This window comes from Hyalella azteca, unplaced genomic scaffold, assembly GCF_000764305.2.
Source record: "Hyalella azteca isolate HAZT.00-mixed unplaced genomic scaffold, Hazt_2.0.2 contig3755, whole genome shotgun sequence".
NCBI classification, from domain to species: Eukaryota; Metazoa; Arthropoda; class Malacostraca; order Amphipoda; family Hyalellidae; genus Hyalella; species Hyalella azteca.
The window spans coordinates 42,687-55,180 of record NW_025933992.1 but is presented as its reverse complement, the minus strand read 5'-3'; the positions used below and the strand labels follow the sequence as shown (position 1 = coordinate 55,180).

At 40.6% G+C, this 12,494-nt stretch overlaps 1 protein-coding gene across 1 annotated transcript in view; it reads right to left on the bottom strand.

Moving 5' to 3' along the window:
* The window catches only part of LOC108680243, a gene marked incomplete in the record, with an annotated part of 24,017 nt that extends 11,875 nt beyond the window's left edge, over window positions 1-12,142 (bottom strand). The window contains 12 exon segments of the mRNA XM_018169032.2: window positions 450-548; window positions 1,168-1,338; window positions 2,122-2,259; window positions 3,522-3,698; window positions 4,410-4,508; window positions 4,631-4,827; window positions 6,150-6,250; window positions 6,643-6,811; window positions 7,613-7,743; window positions 8,223-8,860; window positions 9,073-9,312; window positions 12,020-12,142. Of these exon segments, the coding sequence (XP_018024521.2) occupies window positions 450-548; window positions 1,168-1,338; window positions 2,122-2,259; window positions 3,522-3,698; window positions 4,410-4,508; window positions 4,631-4,827; window positions 6,150-6,250; window positions 6,643-6,811; window positions 7,613-7,743; window positions 8,223-8,860; window positions 9,073-9,273 (2,121 nt within the window).
* Between the last annotated feature and the right edge of the window lie 352 nt (window positions 12,143-12,494).

Here is a 12,494-nt window from a genome sequence, read left to right as displayed (position 1 = left end):
CACACAAACAACATGTAACGAACATGTCACATGTACAACATGTAACGAACATGTCACACAATCAACATGTCACATAACATGCAAGGAAGCACAGCGGCAGGGCTCACGATTTAACCCCGCGGGAAGGGGTTGGTGCAAAACCATAAACATAAAAACATCCCCGTCTTACTGGGGACCCTAAATAGGGATCCCTATGGGAACCCTTAGTGGCAAGTCCTAATAAAAAGTATTTCACTGGAACATGAAGATGAGACGTATTTATAAAGGGTAATTGCCACGGTGCCACCTTGCCACAGTGCCATACATGGCAGTATAACAACGGTTACATGTACGTGACCACATTTGCTTGCAAAAACATACACAAACTACAAAGCTCGTCTGCTATTTAATCAACGGTAAAATATAGAATTTAAGATTCTCCTCAAGTAAGTATATTTATAAAGGGTTACCTTCTTGAATTCCTTGAGCATTTTCCTGAAGTCCTTGACTTGCTCCTTAGTGAAGGCCCGCTCGTCGGCCGCCAAGTCCTCCTTCTTCGTCGGGAACATCTGCTCGTAAAGCGTCGTAATTATTCTAACTATTTCGTAAAATTATGTATACAATGACATACAATGATACCTGAGTGTATACACTATACAATGACATACAAGAGTTATAGTTAGAACATGTATACGCCGCACCGAAATCGCGGAATTGCCGATTCTATGGAATCGATAGCGAGTTTGCCGAATCTGTAGAATCAGCGTATCGTTGCCGATTCAGAAAATCGGATATTAGAGTTAAGAGTTAGAACATAAATCGATAATCAGAAAAGGTTAGGTCAAGTTCGCGCAAGTTAATTTAAATTGAAACATAAAAAAAACTTGGCTGACTGACCTAAACACAGGTTCCTATGGTATAGAAAAGCTGATTATACAGATTCAGTAAACTGGCTGCAGATTCTATAGAATCGGCAATTCCGCGATTTCGGTACGACATATACAATGACACACAATGATACCTGAATGATAGGTAGAGAGTACTTGGCGTACAATGGAATCGGCACGGCTACTAGTACAGGGTTAACTACCAGTCCACAGTAAAGAACACCACTCAACGGTTAAGGCCATCAGTACACAATAAAGACCTCAACTCACCGGTTAAGGTAGTAAAGGTCAAGGCACTAACCGTGTGAGGATCATAAGAGGGGAAGCGTCGCCTGTAGACCCGCAGACTGCGGCCGCAGAACTGCGGGAAGTGCAGGTACTGCCACCCCCGCCGGTCGCTCCCCAGCAGATACTCCCGCAGGTCCGCCTCAGGGTGGCCCTCCAGCACCTCCAGGATGCTCTTGTGGTTGCTCTGGGGGCAGAGGGGATCGTTAGGGAGACGTCATATTAGGAGAACCGTTAGAGGGTCCCTAGGGATACCGTTAGGAGAACCATTATGAGGTCATTAGGAGAACCATCAGAATCATTAGGGGTCACTAGAGGCAATGAGAAAGAAGTGCCATCAGGAGCACATTTAATGGGACCATTAGGAAGCCAATTATAGAGGCTATAGGGAGAATATTAGCGAGCACATTAGAGGTACCAGCTCTGAGTTAAGGGGGGGGGGAAGAAGCATCTTAGATGATGGGGAGCAGGACGAGGTATGGTTGAGGTAGTGTACCAAATAAACAAGGAGGAAGTTGTCACCGGTCGTTCGCCACACCCTTTACATGTTTTCAAAAGGCTCGAGCTCTGCAGGAAGTGCCGGCAACTATCTCATTCAAAACACCAATCTGAATGAAGCTTCTGTCGCTTGTATTCCATTACACTTAGAATTTCACTTAGTACGGATAAACATAATTTGGTTTAAGGAAAACAGTTAAATGAAACACGTTTCAAATAAAACAACCAGCTTTATAAATATTTTCAGAGGACAGCCACGAGAACTGTCGTAGAGGCGCACATCATTGATTATAGTTAAAAGATGCACATGAGATGGATAGATGAATGCGGCGAATAGTGAATGATTTCGACCGATTACAAAGTGAGCATGCGACACACCAGGATAAATGTGTCATGTGACCCCGGGATAAATGTGTCATGTGACCCACCAGGATGTGTCATGTGACCCACCAGGATGTGTCATGTGACCCACCAGCAGGTAGTCGCAGAGGGACTTCAGGAGCCACACGCGCTGGTGGACGCTGAGCTCGTGGAAGAGCCTCGCCTCGCACGGGTTCTTGGGGCCGCAGACCTGCCAGAACTGCGGCTCTATGCCCAGAACCTCGAACACCTGCGCGACACAGCCTTTATTAGGGTCATACTGACACATCAGAGCTGTTATTAGGGTCATACTGACACATCAGAGCTGTTATTAGGGTCATACNACCATTGCTTAGATCCTTGCCATCCCCAACAAAGGATTTATTGCCCCGTCCCACATTTTTCTTAGGCCCAGGTTTTTTGATAGAGGTTTTAGATAACAAGATTGGTCGGCTGGAACGTACAGAGGAAAGTTTTGTTTTCATCATAAGTTTCTTGGGGAGGCCAAATGACAAGGAGCCTTTGATGTGGGTGCTCACATCCTGTTCAGTGATGCTAGGCAGAGAAGGACCAGTGCTGGCGTCATCACTGAGGTCACCACTGTAGTAGCTCAGGTCATCAAATAAGGGATTTTCTACCCTGGTGTGTGAGCCATCATAGGATGCGACTCCTGTGGCAGACTTGGCTACCATCTGGACATTGACAGCACTTCTTGTATGTCCATCACCTTCATGTGAGCTCGAGCCAATATTTGTGGTATATGTGGCTGACTGGCTAGAATATGAATTGGGCCCGGAGATGATGTCATTAAAGCCCGAGTACATAGAGTTGGTCTTCTTAGGAGGAGTGACCTGACAAGTGAAAATTTCAAAATCAGACAAAATTCATCAAGTAACTAGATAAAACATAACACAAATTTTTGTAAATTCAAACAATTTCAGTTATCATGATCAGAAAAAATTAACATAAGTAAATTTAACAAAAAACAATCATGGAACTGGTGATACTTGGGTACTGTATGAAGCTTCATACTTTAAATTAAAGGTACCTTTGGTCCACTCACCCCCAAATCAGAGTGTTCTCCATACTCATCATCAATTTCTTCCTCCTCATCCACTTCTTCCTCTATCTCTTCTTCTTCATCATCATCATCATTTTCATCAGCATCCTCTCCATCATCATCTCCCTCATCTTCCATCTCCTGCAAATCGTTATCCCTGTCTCTTATACACATCTAGATGTGTATAAGAGACAGCTCCAACACAACAGAGCTGTTATTAGTGTCATACTCCGACACAACAGAGCTGTTATTAGTGCCATACTCCGACACAACAGAGCTGTTATTAGTGCCATACTCCAACACAACAGAGCTGTTATTAGTGCCATACTCCGACACAACAGAGGCATGCTAACGGAAATTCACAACCGAGAATTCATGGTTGAAAGACAATGCTCACATCCAGGAGCTTTCATTCAGGTATGAGGTCAGGACCATTAGGCTCAGAGTCCCACCTTGTAGGGGTCGCGACCCTCTCTGTTGTAGCACTTGTACCAGAGGGCGGCCCGCTGGGCCAGCTTGCGGGCCCACACGCTGTAGGGCATGGCAGGGACCTCATGGGCCCCGAGCTTCTGGCGCACCAGCGGCGAGCTCAGCAGTGACGTCATCAGCAGCGCCAAGCTCGACGAGCTCTGCACGCACAAACACCACAGTAACAAACATAATATTATATTATAATGTATTAATATTATAAAATATTAATATTATTTATAATATATTACTTAAAATACATCATTTTATGTTATCTCAATTGAGGTAAATTCACCAATTCACTGCCAAACATTCAGCTCAGGCAATCTGAATTGCAGAAAGATGAAAAAATGTCAGGAGATCTAAATAGCCTAATAATTTGAGGCCGATAAAGTAGCGACGGCTGCGAAGCAGAGATTCTGGTGCCTTGGAGCTTTCTGCTCCAACTGCAGTAAACTGCGAGGCAGCATTTGCAGGGCATGCTGAACTACTTAATACTGTGCCTAAAATATAAAATATTTTCTTGATGCAGAGGGCAGCACCCACCTGAGGAGGTTGATGCTAAGGGCGGCACCCACCTGAGGGGGGTTTATGCTAAGGGCAGCACCCACCTGAGGGAGATTGATGCTAAGGGCAGCACCCACCTGAGGGGGGTTGATGCTAAGGGCGGCACCCACCTGAGGGAGATTGATGCTAAGGGCAGCACCCACCTGAGGGGGGTTTATGCTAAGGGCAGCACCCACCTGAGGGAGATTGATGCTAAGGACAGCACCCACCTGAGGGGGTTGATGCTAAGGGCAGCACCCACCTGAGGGAGATTGATGCTAAGGGCAGCACCCACCTGAGGGGTTGATGCTAAGGGCAGCACCCACCTGAGGAAGGAGCAGGATGCGCTCCAGCTCGTACTGGGAGACCTCAGGGATGTGGAGGACGTTCAGCGTCAGGAAGATGAAGAGCCCGATGCTCGGCAGCTGTGGGGAAACATTTTATTTGTCATCATTGTAAAAAATTTATAAAGGTCCACCAGACGCAACACACTTCCACCACACAGCCATCACACGCATCACACGCACCACACACCCATCACGCCCACCTCCCACATGTTGGTGACGGGGGTGTGGTTGGCCTGCAGATGGTCTGCCATGAGCTGCAGGTCCCAGGACACGACCTGCAGCTCGCGGTCCAGCTTAGCCTGCCGCAGGCCCTCCATGCGGCGCCTCTTGAGCTCCTTCTCACGGGCGGCACGGCAGCCCTTCACGCGGTGCAGCACGTGCGAGAAGAAGTTGTCTCCTGCTGGGGGGATGGGGGTTAATATATCAGGGGGGATGGAGGTTAATATATCAGGGGGGATGGGGGGTTAATATCAGGGGGGATGGAGGTTAATATATCAGGGGGAGGGGCGGCACGGCAGCCCTTCACGCGGTGCAGCACGTGCGAGAAGAAGTTGTCTCCTGCTGGGGGGTGGAGGTTAATATATCAGAGGGGGATGTAGGTAACATATCAGGAGAGGTGTAGGTAACATGTTATTATCACCTCGTGTGATTGCAATATGATAACTGCAAAAACTTGGTGGGTTGCAGTGAACGTCGTAAATACTCAACAAAAATATGACAAATAATTCAGTGATCATGTGGAGTAATTTCAAAAATAGTAGATAGGATAGATTGAAAAACATGAATTTTAAAAAGCATGGTACGAGACACATAGCATGGGGGAGCATGGATAGTCTTAAATGGGTTTAGAGTTGCCTTTACTGGTCAATAAAGGCATCATAAGTGTACCAAAAATGGTTTACACATAATGCCAATTACAGTTTTATTCTCAGAAACAAGACAACAATTTCTTGAGTATTGAGACCTAAGAAAAATACTTAGCGGTGCAGTGAAGCCTAGAATGGCAAGTATGGAGACCCAATAAGGCAACTGGCTCGTCGTCAGTACACCTGTCTGGATTAGCTTCTCAAACGAAAACTAAGACAGCAAACAACTATAAAAAAAAATAATAAAAAACTTTTAAAAACCATGTTTTCTTAACGGACAAAAAATAAAAACATTTACTCGTACATAACATTTTACATAAATTAAATGTTATGTAAGACATATTTTCATAACTTGAATGTTATGTATGAGTAAATGTTTTTCTTTTTTATCCGTTAAGAAAACGTGGTTTTTAATGTCTTTTTTATTTGTTTTATTTCATTATTTTTAGTTTTGTAAAAACCAGAAAAACGTGGTTTTAAAAAATATATTTTATATTTATTTACTTTCTCCCTTTTAGTTAGCAATTTTAGCAATTCAAATCAATTTCCAGGGTTGGCAAGTATGGATGTTCGAGAAAAAACTCAATTTCAAACCATGAATTTTTAGTGTTGTTTTTATTTTATTTTTTATTTAAAAAAATAAAATTTTCAAAAAAAAAATTTAATTATTATTTCTTATGATCAAATCTTGAATTGTTAGGCAGCATAAGCATGCATGTCAAATTTCAAGTTTCTAGAATGTTCAGAAGAGCTCTAAATTAAGGTCTGAATTTTTGATGACAGACAGACAGACACGAAACGAAGCTAAGCAAAACGTGGTAATAAGATGTATTTTTCAGAGCGGGTAGCTGACCGTTGACGGAGATCTTGGCGGTCTTGTTGCGGTGCGTCTCCTTGATGGGCGACACGGGCCTGCCTGACGTGCTCTCAAGGCTGCACAGCTCCCGCATCTCCCTGCACGACACGGTAAGACGTTACCACACGGCACAACACGGCGCCATAAGGCACCACACGGCGCCACAAGGAACCACAACACGGCACCACAAGGAACCACAAAACATCATATGCTGCATCATAGCACCATACCTCACCACACGGCATCACGTGGTACTATAAGGCACCACATATTGAACAATGGAGCATTTAAAGCGCACAAATAAGTCCATTGAAGGCCTTTGTGGCAGTGGCCTTGCAGTTCACGGTCTGCAATACCAGACCAAGTGCCGTGCACTGCATGGTCAGCAATACTATGTGCCGTGTACTGCATGGTCAGCAATACTAAGTGCCGTGTACTGCATGGTCAGCCGTGTACTAAGGTGAGTCAGCCATGTGTCAGGACGACTCACTTGGGCAGCAGAGCAATCTTCTGCTCCAGGACGTGCTCGAGCCGCAAGCCCTTCTTAGTGAAGCTGTGCACAGGGCCGTAGAAGCGGTAGGCGTTCTCCAGCATCAGGCGCACGTCACCCACCACCTCCGTCAGGCTGCCGTACTGCCCCCCCAGCAGCTCCTCCCGAACTGCACAACGTATACCATGTCACGAAATGTTTTGTCTATACATTGATATTCCTACTTAAAATGTAAACCTATACTTACATTCAAATACAGATTGTACTTTATAACCTTTCTTACTCAGCCATCTAATGCTTGATATAGAATTAGTACATTCGCTACCCATGCGGGAAACTAGCATATTGTTACCCATGTTCTTCCAGACTGAACTGTGAGTTATAGGGAATTGCGGCGCTGGGATAGGCTGACATATGACTGCCTATATGCCTATAAGACAACATTTTAGGCATCAACTAAATGCAGAAAATGCATTTTCTTTGCATGAAAAACTGCGGTACAGGAAGACTTAAGGATGTTTAATAAACAGTAAAGTATTGCTGAGTTACTTGCACAACACAGCTGTGTGGTCACAAGTCAGGACTGCACAGCGTGTGTGGTCACAAGAGTATGACTGCAATACACATTTGTATAATAGAATTTGTTGCCAGTTGCTTATACTGAGGAAGAAGCTTCTGCTGATGGTATGGGGCAACAATGCGAGCAAAAACTTCAAAGTCTAACATCATTTGTAGCAAAAACCTTAAAATAATGTAATTATAAGTTATGCACCACAGCAAACTGTAACATGAAAGACGCATATCTCAACTCGCACAGTCTCAGGATGATGACGTCAACCGATTGATACATGAATCACTCACATTGTGACATATGTCAGATGATGCATCACAGTAAGTTTAACCAGTATAGGGAAACTCACATAAGTAAGATAATTCATCAAACGAAGTTTAACCAGTATTGGGTACCCACTTTTCTTGAGCCACACAGGCTTCTGGATGACCTCGAGATACTCCCTGTTGCGCACGGGGTCGAGGTCGAGCTCATCCATGTAGACGCTGTTGCTGGTGCGGTGGTAGTCGCTCATCAGCTCCGACACAATCCTGCACAGCAGCAACATTCCTTTTAGTCAGAATGATGTGTGACTTAATATTATCTGTTGTAGCAATGGTGAAAATCTATGTTGCTGCTGGGGTTAGCATGAAGAATGAACTTGGAAAGCCCCTTGAAAGTACTTAACTAATTTACTGACTTATTAATATGGAGGCAATATTTCTCATGCAAGTTATTCAAATTGAGTTAGTTAAAAAAAATATTAAACATTTTCTGATGAGCCTGTTAAGACCCAAAAGAAGCTAACCAAACACAATCAAGAACATATGTTCGTCAAGTATGCAATAAATGAAATAAGATATATTTTATGTGACTTGACTTTGTCCAACAAATAAGCCACTGACGGATTCAACTTTTTCAAGACACTGACAGATTCAATTTTTCCTTTGATGATCTAGCATTCAACTTATTTAATTATCTCTCATTCACGTTGTCATTTGTCTATCAATTTCACAGGTGACACACTCACTTGTAACCTTGCTGGAGTTCCTCACTGAGATGGTCTATATTGATGGTCTCCTTCTTGCGGGGCACCACAGGTCTGTGCACCAGCAGTCCTCCTGATGCTCCACACGACCCACCTTCACCCACACCTTCAGCACCATTGCTTAGATCCTTGCCATCCCCAACAAAGGATTTATTGCCCCGTCCCACATTTTTCTTTGGCCCAGGTTTTTTGATAGAGGTTTTAGATAACAAGATTGGTCGGCTGGAACGTACAGAGGAAAGTTTTGTTTTCATCATAAGTTTCTTGGGGAGGCCAAATGACAAGGAGCCTTTGATGTGGGTGCTCACATCCTGTTCAGTGATGCTAGGCAGAGAAGGACCAGTGCTGGCGTCATCACTGAGGTCACCACTGTAGTAGCTCAGGTCATCAAATAAGGGATTTTCTACCCTGGTGTGTGAGCCATCATAAGATGCGACTCCTGTGGCAGACTTGGCTACCATCTGGACATTGACAGCACTTCTTGTATGTCCATCACCTTCATGTGAGCTCAAGCCAATATTTGTGGTATATGTGGCTGACTGGCTAGAATATGAATTGGGCCCGGAGATGATGTCATTGAAGCCCGAGTACATAGAGTTGGTCTTCTTAGGAGGAGTGACCTGACAAGTGAAAATTTCAAAATCAGACAAAATTCATCAAGTAACTAGATAAAACATAACACAAATTTTTGTAAATTCAAACAATTTCAGTTATCATGATCAGAAAAAATTAACATAAGTAAATTTAACAAAAAACAATCATGGAACTGGTGATACTTGGGTACTGTATGAAGCTTCATACTTTAAATTAAAGGTACCTTTGGTCCACTCACCCCCAAATCAGAGTGTTCTCCATACTCATCATCAATTTCTTCCTCCTCATCCACTTCTTCCTCTATCTCTTCTTCTTCATCATCATCATCATTTTCATCAGCATCCTCTCCATCATCATCTCCCTCATCTTCCATCTCCTGCAAATCGTTATCCTCCTCCTCCGAGTCATTCATGTCCCCGTAAGCCGGTGGCTCAGTCATGGCTGCTTTGAATGTGATGTTGATCCAGCAAGAAACAAGCTGTAGTGCAAACAATTCATTGAAATGAAGAAAACTGCATCAACAATTTCTATATAAATTCTATTACAAATTCTGAATTAAAAACAAAATATGATTAATCTCTAATATATAGTAAAAATTAAAACTCTAAAAATATGGTATACTGTACTTTAATATATGTAGGTATAAAAAATTGTATCTTGCTTGCTTCAAAATATGCAGAAGAATTGGTTGGTATAAATAGAATATTTAGCCTTATTAATATCAAATGGGTATTGATCAATAGCAACATCTGCACTTTATAAATTTGTCTATGCCCCAATATTGAAATCCAGCATGCAATGGTTCTCCCATTAGATGACATTAATTCATTTGAAGAGGAGCATCAACTACTGAAACTCTTTAAATTTCTTTAAATCACAAAATATTATAAAAAGGAACCACCATATGAAAACATTTTAGAATAGGCTAAATACTACAGTAGACTGAAGCTAGATAGTGGTGGATGAGCAGTATTTTGCAGCTATATTACTTAAAATCATGTAGGTTGCATTAGCTTACAAATTTCTGTTAACCTCTGAACCGTATCTAAAAAATATATCAACTCCCATATGATCAGGGTGACAGACTGAGGCCTGAGGGTGTGCATGTGATCAAGTCTTGGATTTCCATTGTGTTTCCTTCATCTTAATTAGATGGAAAAAAATATCTGTTTAAAAATACCTTTTTAAAGACAACACTTCTGAAGAATCCAGTGTCTTGGATGTTACACATGTACAATGAATTTCTAATTTTATTATCAAATATTAAAAGATATTATTTTTCAAAAATTATTTGATATACGTATCCAAATTTTGTACATTTTCAAAATTATTTATTCTGTCAACTGATTCACGTATTGTCTCTGACTTTATGCAATTGTGCAATATTTCAGATCAATTGGACAAGTCAAATTGTGTCAAATATGGATTAGTATAAGATTTGCAGCAGACAAAATTATATTTAAATTTTCTTTTATAATGAAAAAAATTATAATTTATAAAATTCATTATTCTGTCAATTGATTAATGCATTGTCTCCAACTTTATGCAAGTGCGCCAAATTTCAGATCGATTGGACAGGTAGAAGTGTGTTAAATGTTGATTATAAGATTTGTAGCTCAGACAGACAGACAAAGAAGAAATGAGGTTGAAGAGAAGTGTTGTAATAAAGGAGTGGCCAGTGGTTGCCCAGAGGATAAGCACTTAACTTGCCACTTTTCAATTGAAATGGTTGTATATGAATAAAAAAATTATTTGTGATGCTCAATGCAAATTAAAAAAATTTGAAAGCTCATTACATGTTCTGGAATATTGCTAGTTTAATTTTATTAAGGAAATTTTTATTAGAGGCCAGTTAATTATAAAGCAAAGGCAACTGGCAAGAGCTTCAAGTTATAGTCAAATTACCTAGTTTAAAATCAATAAAAATGGGAGGATAGATCTGTAGTTAGAACTTAGAAGGAGCGATTAAAAAAGCTACAATTGTTGCGCCCACAAATTTATGAAATTTTCACCCCAATGTTGGTTAATGTTTCAAATTTCAATTAAATATTTAATATGTATATTCACATGTACCTATATAATGCAAACTGGATAGGGTTTAAAATAACCTAATGCAGAAAAAAAAAATTGACTTAATATTATTATTGTTAAGTCAGCTTGAATAGCTAAGTTATAGTAAGCTAACACTAACATAATATTCTTCATCAATTCAACAATTTGGCAAATTTAACACTGAACAGAGAAATTTTTTCTTTAAAGTTGTTGAGGTCTTGTGGATATACTTTAATCATAATTACTGTAAAAATTTGTCTTATTGATTTCTCTGTGCATTTTTGAAGTTATTTTGACACATTTGGGGGCAGTTTGAATCCTATGCATTGCTCGCTTGTCAAATCTGAAAGCAACTAATATAATTGTTTGGATCAGATCATAAAACAATAAAAACTGAATGATATGATATGCAAACAATTTTCATTATAAATTATATTCACAATTAACAATACCAAGCTTAAACTTTAGGAGCTGTGACACCATGTGGCATGTGGACACTGCAAAGCAGATTGCAGAAAACCATGCAATGCATGCAGACATGGGTTATGGGACAGTTTACTCTTCACTGAAATGACTGAATACCACAAATGTTACATGCATGGTGATACTGATAGTGTAAAAAATAAACAGTTAGCTAACTAGCATTAATGAAAATAAATTCATTTTGAAGTTGATTGTAAATAAATGGTCATCAGCAAGGCATTGCTATGTTCTCAAGGTTACTTCACAAAACAATTGGCCAGATGAACACTCTCAATGCACCCTACAACTCTACGATGTTTTCAACGAAAAAACGTTCCAAATTGTTAGGAAAAAACGTTTGCGAAGAATCTGATTGCAATAAACGTCTTTTCGTCATGCATCACTCTTCAGAACCAGATCATGATATGTTGCAGTTTCATGCCATATCACAGAAAAAGTAAACAAAACAATGATCATTTTGTTAAAATTAGCACTAACACTGTATATCATAAGACTTTTTAAAGGTAAATGACCCTGATGGTGTCTTTCTACGTCAAAATCAGCTGTTTGCCGTTTACAAAAAAGAAGAAATACATGAATTAGAGACGCTAAAGTCGTTGTACACTCATACATAAATAAAAATACTCAAAAAACTATAGAATAATACTTACATCACACCATAATATTTAGTTTCAAGCACACGTTTGTTTTGTAGCGTTATTGAGAACGCCTAATCTTAAAGCTTTACAAATGAGAAGCACTTAGGACTCGGCCAAACGTTCAGAAGATTTCGAGCTTCCGCGTAGTAATATGCGCACCTCCTTAGTACACATGCCTCGTTCCACACAGGAAGCTTATCCCAGACAAATTCAGATATATTCACTCCACCATTAAAACTTGCAATGAAAGTAATTTTAAAAATAGATTTCATTCAACAACATTTGTAATAGATTGATGATCTTATGATAGAGGTGATAATGTCGTTCGGTAGATTCAGGAATGTAAGTGACTATAAGCCACTGAAAATGTATGAAAAAATGTCCATTTAATACTTTGGCTGTGAAACAAAGATTATATTTCCAAATATCATGGTAAATACTTTATCTATGTACCTTTTTCATCAGTTGAACTTAGCTGCACATACTG